This window comes from Platalea leucorodia, assembly GCF_965183815.1.
Source record: "Platalea leucorodia genome assembly, chromosome: 4".
Taxonomy (NCBI): Eukaryota; Metazoa; Chordata; class Aves; order Pelecaniformes; family Threskiornithidae; genus Platalea; species Platalea leucorodia.
Genome location: NC_138826.1, coordinates 114,340,954 through 114,362,181, shown reverse-complemented (window position 1 = coordinate 114,362,181; position 21,228 = coordinate 114,340,954). Strand labels below are relative to the sequence as shown.

The 21,228-nt window shown below is 40.4% G+C and overlaps 1 protein-coding gene across 1 annotated transcript in view; it reads left to right on the top strand.

Annotated features, from left to right (window-relative positions):
• Positions 1-21,228, top strand: part of GSAP (gamma-secretase activating protein) — a 48,406-nt gene that overhangs the window by 18,443 nt on the left and 8,735 nt on the right. The window contains exons 13-24 of the mRNA XM_082309086.1: positions 2,783-2,860; positions 5,133-5,210; positions 5,682-5,774; positions 7,063-7,280; positions 7,584-7,653; positions 8,361-8,443; positions 9,095-9,148; positions 13,100-13,225; positions 13,653-13,708; positions 14,128-14,159; positions 15,816-15,877; positions 17,503-17,598. Of these exons, the coding sequence (XP_082165212.1) occupies positions 2,783-2,860; positions 5,133-5,210; positions 5,682-5,774; positions 7,063-7,280; positions 7,584-7,653; positions 8,361-8,443; positions 9,095-9,148; positions 13,100-13,225; positions 13,653-13,708; positions 14,128-14,159; positions 15,816-15,877; positions 17,503-17,598 (1,046 nt within the window). The remainder of the gene's footprint in view (positions 1-2,782; positions 2,861-5,132; positions 5,211-5,681; positions 5,775-7,062; positions 7,281-7,583; positions 7,654-8,360; positions 8,444-9,094; positions 9,149-13,099; positions 13,226-13,652; positions 13,709-14,127; positions 14,160-15,815; positions 15,878-17,502; positions 17,599-21,228) is intronic.

Genomic DNA, 21,228 nt, shown 5'->3' with positions numbered 1-21,228 from the left:
TAAAGAATAATTGGCATAAATTCAAAATGGAATATTCCATGCAATTTCCCATTTAATAAAACTGTTATTGGCTACTGCCGATGTGAACTCTGAATGAAATCACTCTTCCTTTCTCAGACTTCCGCAGTAGAAGAAAAGTAGCCCTGTTCCTTATACTCAGCACAGACAAAATGTCTCCAGATAAAAACCCCTATATATTTCTAGATTAGCTGAGATCAAGCAGTTCTAGTCTCAGAATTAACTTGGTGTGTCCAGAATTTAGTGGTTATTTAAGCAACGCTTTGCTGTTATGTTTTCTTTTAGCACTTTAGAAGTATTTTTCAGTTAAATTTGCTTGGTATTAAAAAAAAAAAAAAAAAAAAAGGAAGGCGGGAAGATGACATAAACCCTGGATTACCGTCACCTAACTTTACCTGCCTAAAAGTTAAGCATCTGGACTATATATAGAGAGAGAAATAAGCATCTCCAGAGGATGATTGCTTCTATCCATATTTCTTCATTTGCTGTAGAGGAGTCTAAACGAGAGATGTATGGATGGCTGAAGTTAGGTGAGGCAAGTCGCTCCTACGCCAGTACAACTAGACAAAATGCCCTGGTGCAATGTCGTGTTTGAATTGTGGCACTCTGATGCCATGTTGAGATGTTGGTACAGCCTTATGCTTCTCCATGAACAGAAATGAGGAATTTGAAATTAAAGTTTTCAAGGGAAAACTTAATCTCTTGATAGGTGATTCTTACAATTCCAGTGGTATGATGTTTATTTACCAAGTGGCAGAGTTGTAATTGTTATTTCACTAATTCTGCTGAATGTAATAATTTGCTGTTACACTGTATGAGTAGAACTTAGTTTTTAAATGCTTCCTTTTTTTTACTTTGTTGTGGTTGAGATCTTTTTTCCCCATTTATTTCTGAGAAGATAAGAGTCCATCCAAATATATCTTCCTGCGAGTTTTCTCACCTTGTGGCATTTAGCTACAGCTCTTACTGTTTGCAAATGATTTTGAAATGGATAGTGTGGAAGACCTGGTTCTGCCTTCGCATGAAACACTTACCATATAGGTGCAGTAAGGTCACAAGCTTTCCCTGCATCAGCACAAGCCAGCTCTAATTTGCAGAGAGCACTGGTAAGGGTAGGAAAGGAATTTGTCTTATATTCTCAGTCTCTGGCTGCTCTAATGGGATTGCCAAGATGGTATCAGATGTAACATTGCTGATCTGAGACTGTGGTGTTTCTGTCTGTATTAATGAAGCACCATTTGGTATTTTCAATTGTTCATAGTTCAGTTTGACATTTGGACCAGTATCCTAGAGTTGAAAGATGCATGTCCTATTAATAGTCCCCCATAGCCACTGTTTTTGTGATCAGCTTGCATATATTACCCACAGCCACTTCAATCTGAACAGACTCACTTGCATGTTGTGCAATTTACAGAACAGTGTATACACTAGCCTCCAGCATACAAGAACGAAATTTGCAATGTTGGAAGGGAGCTGTTGATAATAAAACAGCATTGTGGGTTGCTGGAGCTTTTCCAGTCTTCCTCATGAGTCCTGATGCTGCTACTTTAAAAATTATGCATGATCTGAAAGATGCCAAGTGCTCTAGCAAAATGCCCTGTCTGTTGTCTAAATGACTCAAATATCCAAGCAAAACTGTATCAAACAATATTCAATCAGCTAAGAATAAGCAGGAAAAAAAATTGCATCTCGGAAGAAAGTCTTTACCTTCTGCAGAAGTGTGAAGTGCCTCAGCCATATCGGTATCACAGCTATGGTACAGCCTTGTGGTCTGCAGTATGAAGCATTTAACCAAGTGAAAATACCTTGGTAGCTGTGCTTTTTTTGTACTTGGGCTTTTTCTATACTGTGCCTTTTTCTGTATGCTTTGTATATATAAACCTTTATTTTTTTTTTACAGAACAGTGTCTGTATTAGTATTACCTTTTTTTTTTTTTTTTTTTTCTTTTAAGTGATAAACTTTCAATAAAGGTAAAAGGTGAATGGTCATAATTGTGGCCCAGCTTTCCCAGCTGTATTGGGATAATGTGGTTTGGAAGCTGTTTCTAACATGAATGCCAAAGCAGCTTGCCAAAGCATTCGAGTAAGTGGATTAAAGTTTTTGTAAGAGACGGAGGGCGGGCTACCATCCAGTGGAGTCAAAACAGTATCAGTCTGATTTAGAATCAGGCTGGGAGGGGGGAGCATTCCTGCACAGAGTACCTTGGCTGAAATAAGCTTGTGCCAAGGACTGACTTTTCTCCTAAAAAAGGAATTAATGGCTCTTTGGGCTGGAAAGGGGAGAAGTGACTATCATTTCTAGTGTGAGAAAACTCTAGTAGTGTATCATGCTGCTGCCAATACGAAATTACTTAGCAAGCAAACAAACTGTCTTACTATGTTGTTTTGTGCATATTTAACAGTCCCTGAACAGAAAATATTTAGAGATTGAGGCAGTCTGTGGAGAGAAAGGCTTGATCAGTTTTCTGGCTGCAAGCATGGTTTTTGCTGGGAAGGGCTAAACATGTACTTCTCCTAAAGAGAAGCACTAGCCATGTCAGAACCCAGGTTTCCATTGTGCCGTATTGCCTCCTCCCTTCTCTCTTATTTTGTGTTTTGCTAGGTAAATGATAGATGTATATACATTTCTATTATCTGTGCCTTTTTTGAGAGATTATTTTTAGCTTCTAATTTGAAACTGTCTTGCTTTAGTTTTGTGCAGTGTAAAGATGTCTAGGTATTCAGGTGGACAAGTCAATTTTCTTTTCCTTTTTTGTCTTTTTAGGAGGCTTGTGTGTGTGTTGTAGTCTAGCCTCTGATATTCCTGATGAAATAATGTACTCCATATATTTTTTACATAAAGGTAAGATTAACCTGTTAAGTTATGCTTTATTTTGGAGAATGTCATTTTGCTGAAAGAGTCACAGAATGCCTTGCAAAACGAGTAACTGCCAAAGTCTCCTGACAATAAACTACTGTGGCTGGTGTTTAAAGACAGCAGCTGCCTTTAGCTGCAAAGTTGACTTTCCTGCTCTAGACTTCCTGCCTGATGCTGAACGAGTAACTTCAAACCAGTGGTCTCGTGAGTGGCTATTAATTTGGTCCCTTATTTCTAGCCAGACTTTCCGGCGTGCTGAGCACAAACATCAATGAAATCTGTGGGAGCTTGCAGGTGTGTTGTACTTATGCCATCAGGCATTTGTGTGGGAAATAGAGCCAACAGCTCTTAGCTGGAATGTCTGTTTAGAGTTCCAGTTCAACATGTCATTTTCACAGCAAGAGGTGCGACACCCACTGACTGTAGAAATAGTTGCTATGTAAGTGGTGCTCTAGCTCTTAAGACCTATTGTTTTTTTTCTTGACAAGAATAAAGAGCACTGCTTTATTCTGATCAGAATAAAACTTGTCATTAGCAAGATCGTTCTCATTTGATATATGGAGAAGAGAGGCTAGTTATTTCTCAATTGAGAAGCTGCATATTATGGAGTAACTGTGTTCAAGTGGACAACGTACCTCGGTTTTACTTTAAAACTGTTTGCTTTCGTGTGTCAGGAAACTTTTCATATGTCAGAGCTGCACTGACATGTGGCTTTGCTGCTGGAACATTATGGGATTGAATGAACTGCATTTTTGTGCTCTTGAAGGCGTTAACAAACTGGAAAAGTCCATTCTGGGTGTGGCAGCACTCTGCGTTGTACTGCTGTGAAGGGCTGATTTCCCCAGATGTACTTGGTGTGTAGCTGAAGGGTGGCTGCATTGCTTGGAGCCAACCATGGCCCTTGTACATCCCTATCTGTACCAGGAAGAAACTGAGGATAAATATGGTGACATTGACCAGCTGCATCTGAAATGACCTTCATGGAACAGAGTTGTTTGGTGCAGAGCCGTTTGTGGATTCATGTAAGATTCATCAGTCGTACGAGAGAATTTTAAGACTGGTCCTGAGGTGATCCACAGAAGCAGCAGTATATCAGGTCCATAAGCCACATTTTGGAGACATAAGGAGTTCAGTCTGTGCTGCAGCATCTGTAAACTCGGAAGGAAGCTTCCCACCCCCTGTTAAAGCAGTCACTTCATGTACCATAAACACAAAAGTCGTGATGTTGCCGGTGTATTCTGCAGTGCTGGTATTAGCTTTCACGTGTTTGCGTTGGCAAGTAACAGGGTGGTGATCATGAGTATACTGACTCACTGCAAGCAAAATTCAGTCAGTATCTTGTGTGAAAAACTATTTGTTTTAGATACCCCTTCATCTGTAGTGTTGCTGTTGGTCTTGGAGGTCTCATTTTTCTTTTTTTGCAGCATAGATAAAGCATATCTCTCTGCTAGTGTCAGGAATCAAAGTCCTGGATGAGTGGCTGAAGCATGGCTCATGATCAATTTTTTTTTTTTCCTTGGTGGTCCTGTGAACTGTGGATCTATCATCTTGAATTTTCATGCAGTATTAAGTAGCATCCTGATCATGACACCGTTCAGCCTTTAGGATACTGCAGCATGGACATTTGGAGGCCAGTCATTGTCTCCTTAATTATTTTAATCTTCAGCTTTTCTCAGAGATTGAGGAAGTTTGAGGGCTCTATGTCACTCTTACTGGATGCCAGAAGTAGTACGGTGCAAGTCTAGAATAAAATAGCAGCTGTGCTGATGCAAAGCCCATGCAAACACGGCAGGTCTGAAGTTAGCCTATGTTTAGACAGAGCTGAACTAAGTTACAGCAATAGGACATGCAGATAAACAAACTGGAAATTCTTTAAAGCAGATGAAAGACCACCAAAATGTGAAGCACAGCTATGCTAAGGGTTTGTGTTTGGGTTTTTTTGGGGGGGAGGTATTTTTACACAAGCTTGCTCTGGGATGGAATGTTTCTTTAAACATGAACATAGGCTGTGCAGTGCATGGCCATTTTCCGCGTACTAAAGAACTGCATTGTGTGGGTGCAGGTCTACTAAGTATGCAGCAACTCTGTTTAGGATGAAGTAAATCCATCTGTGCAGACAAGCCTGTAAAACAGTCTAAAATATCTCTATTTGGGTGTGTTGGCACTGCTGAAGTTTCTAGCTATAAAGTCATACTTGGCTTGTAACAGATGGTGTTTATTGTTTGGGTTTTTTAAAAGTAGTATTATTTTTCCTCAGGTTACAACAAAACTTTTACAGTTTCTCTAGAACGAAGAGAATCTCATCGATTGAAGGAAGTGGCTTTTATGAATCTTGGTAGGTTACTTGTGTTACTTCCCTGTGTGACTGCCAGTCTCTGTCCCCAGTAGGGAGACAAATGGCTAACCCTTCTCTAGAAGGAAAGGATTTTGTTTTTTCTTGACTTTAAGTAGTTGTGTTATTTTGCTGCTTTTTGTTGCTTAACTTTTATATTTGGCATTTGATACTGCAATACCTCACTGTTAGTAAGCAACTTCCTCTGAAATTGCCTCAGAATCTGCTCTGGAGATCAGCTGCTGAGTTCTTGAGTGTCTCAAGCCTCTTGAATCCTCCCCTGTAAACCCAAATGTATTGCTAGTGTTTCCTGTGTTAATACAACAGCAGCTTTTAATTAACTCCTTTTATATTTCCTAGATATAATCAATTCCATCAGAGAGAAGTGTACCAAGATGAGAATCATGTGCAACAGCCTCTTAAAGCAAATAGGTGAACAAGTGCTAAATTGACCACTGTTATTTCTTTAAATAGACTATTATGTGGCTGCTTATTTGCCTGGCCAGTTCCTGCACCTCCTGAATATTCAGCATCCTGACCTGCTGTGCTATAGTTTATTTCTGACAGGTATAGTAAGACTGCTGCTTGAAGTGGTTTTATTGTTGTAGTGGAAACTTGTTCAAATCTCTTTACGTGAAACTTGTATTTCTCAATGTTTGCTTTATTGCACAGTGTTCTGAAGAAGAAGGGGAGAGATTGAAAAAATAAGAGTGGTATTTTTGCCACTTTCCATTTTAAAGAGAGAATCTGAAGTGACACTTCATACTTCATCTATTACATACTTCTAGCTTGTTATGAAATGGAAGAAGACCTTTCACTGAATTTGAAATTTTTTGCCTTGGTTTCGTAGTTTCCCTTCCCCCATCTTTGCACATGCTTCTCCATCCTCCACTGTTCTCAAATTTCACATGGAGATGTAAATTTGATTTTACATTTCCTTCCTCCAATTGAGTTGTTCTAAATGTGTGTGTTTGGAGGGTGTGGGGAGAGGAAATCTGTGTTTCCTTCACCTGATCAGGCTGATGCAATTTGATTTAGAGTCTCATCTGAGAGGCATGTTATTTCATTTCCAACAAACATGTCTTTATGGGAAGTGGGTTATTTTTGGAAGTGGGGGGCCTTTGTTTGAAAACAGAAATCTGCTCTTCTGACTGGGTGAAGGAGAGGTAAGTAGTGGGAACTGGTGCAGGGGCAGCATCACAGGAAGCTAATACCTGTTGTATATACATAATGAAATACTATTCTGCTAGAAATGAGTGGAAAGCATCACTGTGGTATGGTGGGCCTGATTTCTCTGATGCAAAGGGTCTGGAATCCTACTATACAGTACTGTCGTGGTCAGCCTTAGTACTAGCATAAATAAAGTGGTTTTGATCTGATGCTTCAGTCAGTAATCATAGAACAGAACCTTTCTGTTCCAGCCATTGGGATTGATGGTAAGAGATCCACCAATGCAAGTTTGTGTCATGATTCTGCATGTGAGCAGTTCTGAACTGTACCAATATGCCTAGGTGCTAATTCTAGTGTTGAATCTCTATTACTAGCCTTGTGCCCTTCTCTGTTCCGTCCTACGTACTCTGATTTGTCTTGTATCAGCATTGTGAGCCTCAGGTCTGTACACCTTCTCTGCTTTGGCAGCAGGGAAGGAGAGAACTGAGTATGGACTGTGTTCCTCATTTACTTCCTTTACCCAGCCAGCACCATTCCTTCCCCTCTTCAGCATAATACCAGGGCAGCTAGTACAAGAGGCAGGCAGTTTCTTACTGCTGGGGACCTGGGAGTCTTAAGAGAAATACTGGTAGCAGCCAAATTTTATGTTCTTAGTCCTCTTTATTTTCAAACCAATGTTCTTCAGGTGAGGATGCAAGAATTGACGTGTTGCAAAACTGCTCCATCCGATCCCCACTCGTGTCAACAGTCTTGGATTGCCACATAGGAAGTATGTATGCTGTGAGCATCAGTGACAGTGCCTTACTACAGTTTCTACAGAACAGCAAACGAGACAGCGAGAGATTGGCAGCTCTACATTGTGCTCTGTTGCACTTCCGACACACAGAAGGCTTGGAAATGCAGGTGGGAAAGGACCCTCCTCTTAAGTTTTTTCAGTGACTGATGTCTTATACAGAGCAGGGTCAGGGCATGAATGATATCAGCCAAAGAAAAGTCCTGATTCACATGTACCTTTTGGCAGTGCCAAGAGGCTCATCAGCTGGGCTGCCCAAACTGCTCTATTGTTCAAGGCTGTCCTGAAAACATTTATCTCTGTATCACTACTTCATGCAGAGTGTTACTACCAAAACGAAAGTTTCTACAGTCTCTTACAACACATGCTTAAACAGAGAGATGTGACCAACTCCTCTGTTCTCATTCTGACAGATTATTCGGTGGATTTCTGAGAACCTGTCAACATGTCATTCTTTTGACCCCATTCAAGAATTTATCATTGGTAGGTATTTCTCTTCCTGCATGCTGAATTTTCCTGCATACCCTAGTTGTGACTTAAGGAGAAGCCACAATGTCACAAACTGAATCTCTTCTTTCCAAACTTTTTGGTTATGATTTATGTTAACTGACTTGCATTTTGTGGTGTTAGAGACAGCGTCAGTAGTTTCGAAGATACACAGATCTCCTAAATCAGATTGGCAGTAAAACTTTTCAAATGCATTTTTCTGTCTAGTGGGACAAATAGATTTATTGTTATTTTAGGTCATTGGAGTGCAAATTCTCCATCTGGCTCCCGTCTTGGATATCTGGGATGTAAATAATTGAGATGAGAGCAGAGGAACAAATCTCCTCTAGGCCAGCGCAAACCATTTTTTCATAAGGATTTGGCATATCATGATATTCTCTTCTAATAGCTGATTCCTCAGCCTAGTCAGTGCATGTCCTGTGCCCTGAGCCTTTGTACAAAGGACCCCTGCAGCGCTGAGCTGTAGCCAAGCAGCTGACCCGGCCCTCCAGCCATCTGGACTTCTCTTCCTCCTTTTGTGCACAGAATGGGACCAGTTCCACCACGGAGGAAGCCGCTTCAGAGACGGCAGCAGGATTTGTCCCTAAAAAAGTGTTAGATAAGGAACTGACTGTGAAGCCTACTCTTTTTAACTGACAGTTTATACAATCTTGCCCTTTTAAATGTTTTTACATTGCATTCAGCCTCCCTGTACTGCAGAATGTGTCCAGAAACTCACAACCTGGATAAACTTTTGCCCTACACGTCACTGCTTGACTGGATTGGGGTAAGATAACAGCTGGTGCTTTAATTAATAGCTAGAGGGAGTCTATTTCTTCTCCGTTAATACAACCTTTAGCTTGTATGCCTTACCTTTTCATAGACATGCTCTAAATCCATATCTGTGCTTTATGCTCATTTTATTTTGTACAGTGGTGTTTTCCATGAGTCCTATTTTTTGTGAACAAATAAAAGCATCTATGAAACAAGAATAGCTTCTATAATGGAATGGATGATTAAATCTCTCAGTTTTCATAATGAGGTAGTAATTTATTGCTTATCATATGAGGTTTATAATGAATACAAAATATATTTAACCAGCAAAATCATGCAGTTATTTCCAAGACAAACAGTATCAGTGGAGTTACAATTTATGAGTAAGTTTGCAGAAGTAAAATAACTTTAGGGAAGACCCTACAGTTAGAGCAAATAGCTTATTTTAATTTCTCTGATCTGACACTGTTCTAATATGTTGTCTTTTTTTTAAATGAGATGAATGAGAGAAACATCTTCCATATCTCTTTTTGGCAAAACTGAATGTACAGTTTTAGCTAGCTAGCTAGTTTCACAAAGGAAATGGGTAATGGAGATTCACTTAGATACCCAAACAGGCCCATGTTTTATGCTAAATGATTTATATTCTTGTCTGTATTCATAGATTATCCCTGGAGTAACATGTGCAACAGACATTATTTCTCTACCTGTGTTAGAGGTAAGTTCCAGTATAAAACCACATTCATATTTGCAGGTTAGGAGGGGTTTTTTTGTGGAGTGGGGGTGTGCTGAATACTAATGAAGCAGTGTCCCCACAGCCCTATCCAGAAATAGGGGTGAACAGGTAATTGCCCTGTTTGAAATGTCTTAGGCATTTACTAAAATACCAGCTATTCAGACTGATGTTTACTAGCTGAAAGATATATGTATTTTTTTTTCCCCTTTCCTGAAGAGACTTCTTCCATTCAACAGGGAAGGTCCTCCAAGAATTAATTCTTGTTAGATTTGATTGATACCTCTTCATTTTATGACTTCATTAGCTGGAGGTAACCTTGGTGTGACAGATGTGTAGGATTTCTACATATCTCTACGTATACCCACTTTGAGGGATATTTCATTGTGCTGCCATTGGTACCAGTGGTTCGTGACCCTGTCACTTTGTTTTGTCCAGAGCATCCTGTGATTGCACTGATGTCAGGGCTTTGGCTACTTAAATCTAGACAAATTCTTGCACAGCCTGGAAAAGGCGGTGAGCTGGATGGGAGAACACGTGCTGTTTGGGTAGGAAATTGTACTTTCCATTGAAAACAACATGAATGATTCTTCCCGTCTTCCGTTCCACTCCCTCAGCTCCAGTTTAGAGAAATACTTGAAATTTTCCTAGGTGTTCCCCTATAAAATCTGAAAGGCTTTTAATAAGCAGCTGCTTGTGGAGGGCTAATGGGAAGAGTCAGAGCTTGAACCCAACAGTACCAGCAACACATGGGAGTAGACTCTGGATACATGACAATATTGTTTCACATAGCACTTTAAAGAGGTGAGAGTCTGTTTCCTCCCCAGTGCTTATAATAAACTCATAAAGCTTCAGCATTCACAAAATCTTTTAAAATCAGTGAAATTACCCACTGCTTGCTCACTCTGCAACACTGCATTACAGCTGTGCTGCTACAGATTCATGTGACTGCTGTCAGGGAATCGGGCTTTGCATGCTTTGCTTGGGAAGGCTGCCTTGAGAGCTGGGACACCTGGGAAAATCAGATCTTGAGAAAATTTGTTGATAGATAATCCCTGTAACTCACTGAGGTCAGAGTTAGCAGGCCTTTAATTTGTCTGAGATTGAACCTCAAGCCCCTGGGGGCAAATGCCTTTAGCAGCTATACTTCCTGGTTGTGGAACTCATTTCCTATTTCTGTCTGAAACCTAAACAGATTGAAAAGGTCAGAGTTGAACTAAAGACAAATATTTCCTGCTACTTTTGACTGCAAATTGCTCTGACTCTTGAGTGAGGACAAAGATGATAATACACAGGGTAAGGTTTAGTGCTTTGGCTGCTTTGCACCACACCAGTGACACAAACCCACCATAGCTGGAGTTCAGCTGGTCCGTTGTTGGGGTTTCAGTTGGTGTGTGTTGTTGGCATCGCAAGTCAGACCCTGGTGACAAATCTGGTCCTGTAAGTAGTATTTCTTTTGCAAAGATTTTATGGCATTTCACAGAAACAATGGCGAATTGTTGCTTTGAGAAGCTTTTTGGAGTTCTCAAGCCCATGAATTGTTGAGAGCCTTCGGGAGGGCTATGTGCATATTCACAAAAAAATTGTGCTATTTGGGTAACAGGTGTATTTGTATCACTAAATTCCTGTTCAGCAAGAGATATTGAGACAGTGTGTGAGAAAGGGGGAACAGTCAGAGTCCGATTGTCAAAAAAGCTTTACATAAGGACCTTAATAAATAAGAGTCTGTTCCCCCGCCCCCCTTTTTAAACACAGAAGCCAAACTTGAAGGGGTGCGAATAGGCTTGATCAGAAGGGGAGGAGGAAGGGGCAGGAGGAAGAAGGGAAGAAAACAGGAGGAGGTCCAGGAGAAGAGCGAAGATGTGTAGTGCAAGCAGTTAGATCAGCACAGGAAAAGGCGGCCTCTCCGTCATGCTGTGCGCAGCCACTGGGGTGAAGAGTGATGTTTTAAGGAGTAGCTGCCTGTGCAGCTACGTAGTTAGTTACGCGGCTCTCTGAATACCTTCGCTGCTGGGGAGATGTAGCACTACAGTTCCCAGGGAGAGCACATGCACCTCTTAAAGGTCATTGGCACCCTGCATCCTTTCAGAGGGGTATAGCAGAGAGCTCTCTTTGTCTTCAGTGAAAACAACACTACTTTTGAAAGGCTCCATGAGAGCTTTTCACGGATTACAACCTGGTAAGGATTTGCTTTGACTTCTGGTAGTACAATGTCTTCCAGGTGTTCATGCTTAGGTGTTAATTCCTGACTGTCCAGAAATGTCTGCAAAATGAACACCACCTAAGATGAAGAAGCCTTCTCTTTCTAGTCCTTGCCCTGATGATCCTCAAGAAATAAGATTTAATTAAAATAATCCCTTATTTTAAACTTTTTAATGAGGACTAATACAGTGCAGGTTTTCAGTGGTGTCTGCTTTTAATTCTGAAGTCTACCACTTCCTGTGACAGACTCAGTGTATGAAAGAAACTTGCTGGCTTGCTTTCCCCCTGCCACACATCAAACAAAATCCAGTGTGGCCTGAATGCAGTTTTGCAGTGGTGGTGCTATTGCAGTTGCATAAATTGGTCACTAGATGATACCCTTACACTATATTCTTGGTATTTCTCTGATTTCATACTGGTAACATTTAGGCAACATACTGCAGTAGTAGGTTGTAGATCTTGTCAGTTAGCTCCAGCAGGGTGAACATATGGTGCCATATGCACTCCTAGTTCCCAGCTGCTAAATATAACTAACATGAAGCAAAAAGGAGATTTATTTTTCTCTGCTGCAGCTACAACAATAAAGTGACAATCGGCACTGGCAGCAACAGGGAAGTGGCTGGCAGGATTGAGTCTCTGCAATTTATTTTCCTTGGCAAATTGTAGTTTATAGTAGGAAGTGGTTTTAAAGGCTTCTGATGTTTTCTTCTAAAGTTATTGTCGTTGTAGAAAAAGTAGGGGGGGAGAGAGAGCAAAATCCAACATGTTCATGCAAGACGGAGGAATATTGTGAACTCAAACTTCTCTTCCTTCAAATGTCACTACTGTAGTGTCTGTATGGAAATGTAAATGTATATAAAGAGGGGCAAGAACAGCTAGTACCATCTCTTGTTTTTTAAAACTGCCAAAAAGAATTGCCTTAATCTCATCTCTTCCTCAGCAATGATCACATCACTCCCCTTTTATAAACAGTGGCTTCAAATCTTTATACGTAGTCCAAGAACTAGCTCAGGAAACCAGTGTGTGTTTGTTTGGGTTTTTCCCCTCCTGTCTGTTCACAGCTGAGTTTAAATTAATTTCAGTATTAGTCAAAGGCTTTAGAATTGCTATGAAAATGATTGGATTTTGTTTCTTTTCTGGGATGAGGCACTGTTACTTGAGGTTGGCAAATGGATGTTTGCAATCTAAGTATTAATGGAGCTTGAAAATAGCGGCAGCCTGCCGCTGTGCTGGGGTCATTACAGTGTTCCTTTATTTAGAACTACTAGAAACCCGGAATGGGATTTATTTGACCAAATGTAAACATTTACATGTAAGTCAGTTGCCTAAGGCTCCTTTTACAGCCAGCGGAAGTCTAGACAATACGGCCAGTGTAGTCTGTGGTGCAGTTCCTCCCATCCCATCCCAAACATCTGAAATAGGTCAGGTGAATTATGACCTAGAAGTACTCATTTCTTCCCAGTGACTTAAAAGGATCCTAAGGTGGCAAAGTATCTGCATTACAGGCACCAAATCTTGACCTCACATTTAAGTAAGTGCCACCCCTGCCATCAAATCAAGGAAATTAAAGTACTGGAAAAAAATAGTGTAGCTGCTTTTGTTTAACTTTTTTCACTTAGATTGTTATGAATCTACGTGAATCACAGTTCTTTCCAATCACTTAGTGGGAGGGTGATTAGGGATTTCTTTAAGAGTGCAGCCTGTTATTCATGCTTTCCCTGCAATACTTTGCAGTTCCAAAACTCCAAAGGCTTCTGGGAGAAACTCAACTCAAACTTGGAGAGTGTGAAGTATGCAGAGCCGCACTTGCATTACCACAATAACATGCTCAGGAGGGAATGGCGTAACCTTTCAGAAGAGGTAAGTATGCATGCACTTTCAGTCAGTCTCCAGAGCTGCCTCTGAAGTGGATGGCTTAAAGCCAAACATGGAAGAGTTAGCTTTTTTTTTTATTTTGGGGATAAAGAAATGGGAATCTGATTATGGGAAGTGCGAAGACTTGCAGTCATTTTACTTATAAGGTGATTGCCTGTAAGTCTTACTCTGTTAAAATAATACTAGAAACTAAACAAAAGCAGAGATTGCACGTACCTGTATTGTCATGTAGGTTAGATGTGTGTGAGTGCCTGTGAGCATGGGTAGTTGGAAGGTGGGTTGAAGCTCCACTGTGCATTATTTCCATTCAAAGGGAAAACTAGCTTCATTTCTTATCTGCATTTTATAAGGGAGTATTTTAATTGGCCTTTTAGTTTGTTCATTTGGGGATTTTTGTTTGTTTACCAACCAGAGAGAGGAGAGAAGAACCACAGCGTATTTGAGAAATATTTTTGAAAATGCCAAAAAGTAGGTACCATTTTCTATTGTATTTATCCTTTCTTATTTTTTTGAAGTATGGTGAAGGATTTAATGTGCCGTTTCAATAGTTGATTAGGTGTCTGGCTAGATATCTTACTTGAAAGAAGATTATCCAGCTGAAAATCAATTATTGGAATCCTTATAATCACTACAGCGTGATCTGAAATATCCAGGCCTCTAGAGCTAGGGAATTTATGGTAGACACGAAGAGTTATTCTAATGCAACCCAGACATAGAATTTTTTTAACGCTATTTAATATCTTTACTAAATGTACTCACGTGTACAGTTCTTGGATTTCTTTAGCTGCCTTTGAAAGATCAAAGGGTCATTTGAGCTTTTTAATGTCCTTATGAAATCCTTTAGAGTAATGCGTATGAAACAAGCTGATTTTTGTTTCAAACCCCAGGGTACTTTCTCATCTGGACACTTGGGACTCTGGTAAGTAAAACTTGTCTTGATGTAGGCCTTCGCTGTAAGGTTTATTAGAATATTTCCGTCTAGCTGTTGTTGGCTAAAAATAAATTGTTGTGTGTGTTTTCAGCACTGAAGAGTTCGAGGCATTAAGATGAGCGGTTATTAAACTAGAGGAAAACTTTCTCTCTGATAGTGGTGGTAGGATCATATACTGACTAGGAAACCTTTGAAAATAAAGTTTCTACTTTGTATTGGATCTAACAACATAAGCAGTAAATCTTTGTCTGCCTAAGGATTTCTTCTTCAGGATTTTTCTCCTGGAGCAGAGTGTCAATGACGCCATGTTACTGCTGAGTCTTGGCTGCTTATAGCTGCCTTTGCAGCTCTAGAACTTGTGTACAGTAGGAGATTATGGCTGGTGAAAGATCATGGAGTAGAGAAAGCAGATGCGTAATGAATTTCCCCAGGCCAGGAACACTTGGGATTTTGTGATGCTCAGTTCCCCTGCCACAAATAAGTAAAACTGAATTTAGTAGTAAATTATGTTCCTGCTGTTCACCATTAGTGCCGTCTATGTGCCCTGCCACCGTGTGCTGTGAAATGATACTGATCTAAGTGCTGCTCGCTCGTTTTATTATGAAGAATTTTCAGTGCGTTCATTTCCAGCCCCTAACACGGGTCATCCGCACCACTGCTGGTTATTGCGATGGGCTCTGACGTCGAGGGACCTTGTATCAATTTTGCTAGCCTCAGGTTCATGTTTTCCAAAGGTGCTTATTGATAAAGAAGTCAGATGTTTAACTGTTACTAGAGAATTTCTAGATAGCTGCCAGCCGGTAACAAGCATCAATGTAGTGTATTTTCCCTGTAGATTTTTCTTCTGGTCCTTTAAAATAAAGCAACACAGGTCTTTGTGCTGCTAAGTGGTACAGTAAATATATTTCAAGGAGAGCAAAGATGGCTGGAAATAACTTTGTAAAAATTCAGCACTTGGATCTGTAAAATGTTGACTTGATTTTATGCTACATGATGGAAGAGGAGATTGTTTTTTCTTCCTGTGTTAGTAGACAGGAAGCACTGATTAGGAAATACAGGGTATTAAATTTCAGTGATAACCTCCCTCCATTTGGTTAGAAAAGTTGTGTTCTTTTACATAGTGGTCTGCAAATCTGAATAACAGAAGCAGCTAGATCATGGGAGAGAACCAGGAAAGTGGGAGGTGATTCTGTGGAGTGTTTACTTTGTGTCTGACCATTTCCTTGGAAAACCTATGTAGCTGTTTTAGCTTGCTTGTTTGTAAATGGCAAGTTCTAAATAGCATATGTATTTGCACTGGTGTTACCAGAAGGTTCTCTGAGCCTCTTTGCTCTACTGAATCACCACGCTGTGGTAACTCTCCCTTAAATATCAAAGAAAACAGTAAGGCAAATAAAGCGTAAAGTGGTGTGACAGGCTTGTGTTCCTCTATGCTTAATGTTAAGCACTTGAGGGAGAAGATGGCAGATAGAGGGTTATTTTCCATTCCTCAGTTCTCTTACGCAGTCCTTGATTCTTCACTATCTTAGTTCTGTAGGTGAGTAGATCAAACCACAACTTCTGTTTGTGTATGTTTCTAAGTACTTTTGAAGCTACTTTCTATAGCATCATGTCCTTGAATGATTCTTGCTCTGTTTATTTCAGAGGAAAGGCTAGTACCTCTCTTTCAAGAGGAAGATTATCAGCAGCAATTACTAATGGGACTGGTATGTGCTTTTGTCACAGTGTGCACTAGAGGACGCATAACCTCAACAAATGTAAAGAGTAAGCTTATAAGTTCCAGTGCTCAGCAGAAGCTCACTCGAAGTAGCTATGGGACAAACGTGGTATTTCCTAAGTTTTAGAGTTCATAGTCATGATATCATATCTTAACAGGTCATGATATCATAAGACATCAGGGAAAAACAGCAATGAAAAGTTGATTTGTCAAAATGCTTTTTGCATACGACTTTTTGCTTTTTGCAAGCTATCTGTTTTTTTTGCTTATACCTTTTCTTTGGCTAGAAACTGTTATTCCATCCTCCTGGAGTTCATCTTAATCTGTCAGTTATTTTTGGGCTACTGTACATCCTTAAAACATGTATAGGTGAATTCCCCATCCACTGTTTCCCTTAAAGATCACAGATCTTGCTCCTCAATTGAACACCTTTTTTACAGTCTCCTTTTCCTTCTGCCTCACTTCTGGGACTGCTATGGCTATTCTGAGGTCCTTTCTTCTTTTGCACTGTTTTCATTGATGATCTCCCCAAAGGATCTACCATCCTTATGCTTCTGGGTAATAAATCCTATCTCAAATCCCTACCTGTCCTCCCTCTCTCTGAATACACATCTTCACTTCTCTCTTGTTCTTTTACTATTAAAACCAAATAAAACTCTTCAGCGTGCACTAGAAGGTCTGAGCACTGCATCTGTGAAGAGCATATCAACGCTGTCCTGTCGGTCCAAATCTAAGGCAAATTTTCATTCTTTGCAGTCTTGTCCCCTTGTTTCCAAGTTCTGCCTCGTTCTCTGAAGCTTTACTCTACATTTCTCCCCTGCAGTTTATCCAGACAAATCCAAAAAGCAGGCCACTGCTCTCCTTTGTCTATGCTTTCCTAATACCTGTATTGCTGTCCTGACACATTAAGATTAATCTGCTTGTAAACTGCTTGAGACAGAGATTTTATTTGCCTCAGTTTTTCTCTGAGCTTTGAAACAAATAACACTGCATAGTAATTCTCAGCAAAGAACTGGCATGGACTTGAGTTGCAATTGGAAGCTAGTGTGAGGTCAGAGAATATTTCAGAAAGGAGAGGGTGGGGAGTGGCATGGACTGTATGCTAACGAACCTCTGATTTTAAAGAGTTTACAATTAATGTTTAACCTAAAGTTACCATTAATCACTCAGGTTCTCAGGTTCTTGGCTACTACCACAAACTGTACTTGTGCTAGTTTTTTCTACCATAAAATCCCTCAGGTTTATTTGTATGTAATAAATACTTATATTCTCAGGATTCAATGTTCACATTAAAACGCTTCATTCACCCTGTTCACTTGGCTTGACCCAGAGAGATGCAAGAACTGTAAGCTTTTTCTATTCAATGTCATTGACAGTTTAATTTGGCACTCATTTTGCTGAATTTGCTCCAAGTAATCATTTGGAATATTCAGATCTCCTTTTGAATTCGGCAAGCTTGTATGGTAGCTTGGGATCTCACACTGGAACTCGCGTTTCGTAAAGGGGAAAGTTTTGTTGTGCTAATTTGTATTGATCAGGCCTTGCACTTGGTGGAGCTTTTGCATCTTTTTGAAGATGCCGTACGGACACTGAATTGTTGGCTTTTTTTTCTAGATGGTTGCTCAGCTAAAGGATCACCTTATGAGACATCTACAGTATGTAGGAAAAAAGAAGATTGACCAAATAGTTTTGGATTACGTTGCAAACCTGGTTAGTTTGATTTCATAGTCACTATTGTGAGTAAGCATGTATTTGTTGGAGGGGAGGCTCTTGGGTATGTATTGCATGTATATAGCATATGTTTTGTGGGAGGAGGTAATTTTTAAGATGTTTAACTGTATTTTGCTGCTTAATATTGTTTACATTGATAAAGGACGTAATAATACTTAAATAATATTAAGAAGAGTTGTATTGGTTACTCAGAATACAGAAGAAACAGTTCCCTTTACAGCTTGTGCACATATGGTCTACTCCCAGAAGTGAAAATGTGAACTCATCCTGAAAGTTGAAAGAATGGTCTTTAGATCTATTTTGTTTCCTGTAGAATACATTGCTGCATGTTTTGAATAATGAAAGTGCCATCAGGGGAAATACAGATTAAGAAAAAAAGGTTTCTCTCCGATATGGCATGAGAGTAAATCATCGCTACTCCTACATACTGACTTCGATGGACTTTTTGTGAGTGTAACAGGAGACAGAGTTTTGCCAGAAGAAATCCATATAAACTACAGTGAAAACTTGCTTTCCAAATTCTTAATTTTCTGTCTTTCATCCTCTTAAGGAAAATTTAAAAAAAATAAGTTGTAAAAACTGACTATTGTGCATAGAAATTGTTGTACCTAGTTTTGTCTGTCTCGACATCAAATCCTTTAAGTGCAGAATACGGAGTCCACAAGAGCTCACATGGCAACTAGTAAATCATGTTCTTTGTCTTTGTGCTAGCCCTGTCACCCAATTCAGCAGAAACAGTGCTGTTTCCTAGGGATGGAAATCTCAGGAAACTTTCTTGAGGCTACTGGTGCCTGCATCTTTTCTGAAGTCCTGTGCAAATCGGTTCTGCTGTCGACGTTACAATGTTCTCTGAACTGCTGCAGCTTCCACTGAGGTTACTGACTTTTCTATTCAGGCCTCGCTTTATAGCTTGACAAGTTGTTTTACTGGTAATCAGCAGTCTGTTTTCTGTATCTTTATAGGAAGGAAAGAAAAACTAGTGACTGATTAAAATGGAAAGAGTACAGTGTGAACCAAAGCTTTGTACCTGAAAACAGTGCTGAAAGAAGAAAGTGGAATGTTTGTTCTCCTTTCATTTGTTTTCCACTTATCATTTCTTCATTCTTAATATAAACTAAGATTAAAAAAATATGAAAACACCTATGCAGCCTTGTTCTGCAAGACGAAACTATTGTATACTAAATCTTACAATCAAAACAAATTTCAGCCCTCCCCATCAGCAAACTCTTGGCTCTTAGGAATTTTTTTTATAACATCACTAAAAGCAAGAATTCTGTCAACTCAATTCACAGACTTCTCATTCTTGGAAAAACTACTATAAACAAAGATAATATGTCTCTCAAAATTGCTTCTGCCCTTTGGCTAGTGCATCTTGGGTGCTGTTTAGAAATCTTTAGAAATTATTTCGTTGTTAGGCTTGCGTTTCCCCTCAGTCTAGTCAGAAACTCTTAAACCTTTCTATATCCTAAATGCTTGAAAGTTCTTCAGGGGAATGAGCTGGTTTAATTCTTCCAACAGTTTTCTGTAGCATCAGCAGCATGTATCTGAGCTACTGAAACTAATGAAACAGGAAAAGACTTGAAAGTATTTGCTTGTCTCCTTTCTTAAAATATTTTTTATTACATTCAGAAGCAAAGGAGTGGCTGAGAAAAGGGCTCTGTCCTGTGTAGCCACTGTGTAAATCAATTGCAGCTGAAGTTGAAGTAGCCAAGACATGGGAGCATTAACAGTTTCTCATAAAACAGTTGAGTAGTGGCTGGTTGCTGTCTGAGAACTGTGTGTATTTGTATACAGAGAAGTAACCTGGGGAAGTGTGAATGAAATGCCTCAGTGGGAGTTCCCTTGGTTGCCAAGGAGGTCTGCAGAGCCTGAGTACGGCTGGTTACCAGTTCACGTGCAACCTAGCATGCAGTAATTGTTTGCATGTCCATGTTCTCTCTCCCCTGCAAGCTCTTTATCTTAGCTTTACTCCGTATCTTTAATTCGTTTCATTTCAGCGGGGCAGGGAAGGGGGGAAATAACTTACAGAAGCAGCGTGACATTTGCTGCCCTGACAGCAAGTGGAAGAGGAGGCAGAGTGAACAGCCAGCCTGTGGCACAAGAAGGAGACAGACCAAAATAAACTGTTGACATTTCTCTGAAAGTTGCTGCTGCGGCTGCACCTTTCTGGCTGATGCCGGTGGCTAGCTATCATCTGATGTGGTCTCAACTGCAGAGGAACAGCAGACAGACACCATTTGGATCTGAGTTTCCTCAGAAAGGAGGAGGACTGCCTCGTATCGCCTGCGCAGGGGGGAATCTGGAAGACAGCAAGACCCAGTCTTACTCCCTTTTATCCTTTGCTCCTGGTTCTTTTCTTCAGCTGCTTTCAGGTCTGTCTTGTACAAACAGCCACAGGAGCTGAGCACTTATGGTTCCAAATGACTTTAGTGCAACTTCAGTCTACTCGGCACCTTTGCCTGGAAGTGTAGATGTTTGAAGACAGCAAGGTGCTTCGCAAATGTCAGCCTAGGCCCTACTGCATGCACTGTCTCACTGTGGATCATGTTTTCTCTTGCTAGTTTAGAACACTCTAAGGGAAATGGCTTCTGATACTTGCCCAGAAAAACCTCATGTTGTATGTCTTTGTTACTAAATGAAAAATGGTTTTGCTGTGAAGGTATGGGTTTAGCTCTTAACTTGGTTCCCCCAGAGACACGCTGCTAGCCTTGGAGAGGAAGCTGCCTGCACTCCCGCTATAAAATAGATAATGTTTCCTTTCTCTCATGCACGTTCTGTGTGTTATATACCGAAAAATGTTCGAGACGTGGCTTCCCTTTCTGTATGTATTTTCTACGATGTCCATTGTGGCTGGTCTCCAAAGTGAGTAGTGCTGTTGGTGAGGGTGTCAAGTCACAAGCATGCATGTATTTAAGGTTTAAGTACGTTGTAATAGTGAGGTTGACATTGACCTCAGAACTTGTTCTCTTTCTATACCCTGCGAAAGCTGTACAGTTTGCTGTATTGTTAAGCAAAGAATATTGATTCTGGAGCACCATACCCATGAAAACAATTTTACTTGCACAAATAATAAGAGGTGATTCTGGAGTTTGTAAGAAGCTTCCCTTCACCTCAACACTGATCTTCAGATCCAGCTGTAGCTCCTGATGCAGAGGCCTTCGCTGCACCCTGTGTGCTGGCCAGAGATGAAAGTCATTCTGGCAGCAGGTGCGGTTCTTGTGACCCTTCTCTGAAAACTGGAAATCACTCATTTCCTGGAAAACGAGTGGAGAAAACTTGCCATACTCCAGAGGGATTAAACTGGAGCTTTCCACTGCATCCAGAAAGTATGAAGATGGAAAGTATTAGGTGGTTATTCTGTGTCGGGTAGCTGTGCAAGGCTGGACGGAGTGGTGGAGGGAAAAGGTGCTACCTTGTGGAGGTACCTTGGCCAAGGTACAGAGGAGAGCACTCAGGAGCATTACTGAAGACCAATATTCCTGTTCTGGCCTTTGCATATGAATCTTTCCGGTGTGTCGTGTTTCTCTCTTGCTCAGAGTCTGTGACGAATTAGAGGTTGGAGGGGGCAGAGCTTATGAGGAGACAAGAGAGTGGGGAAAAGGATTCCTG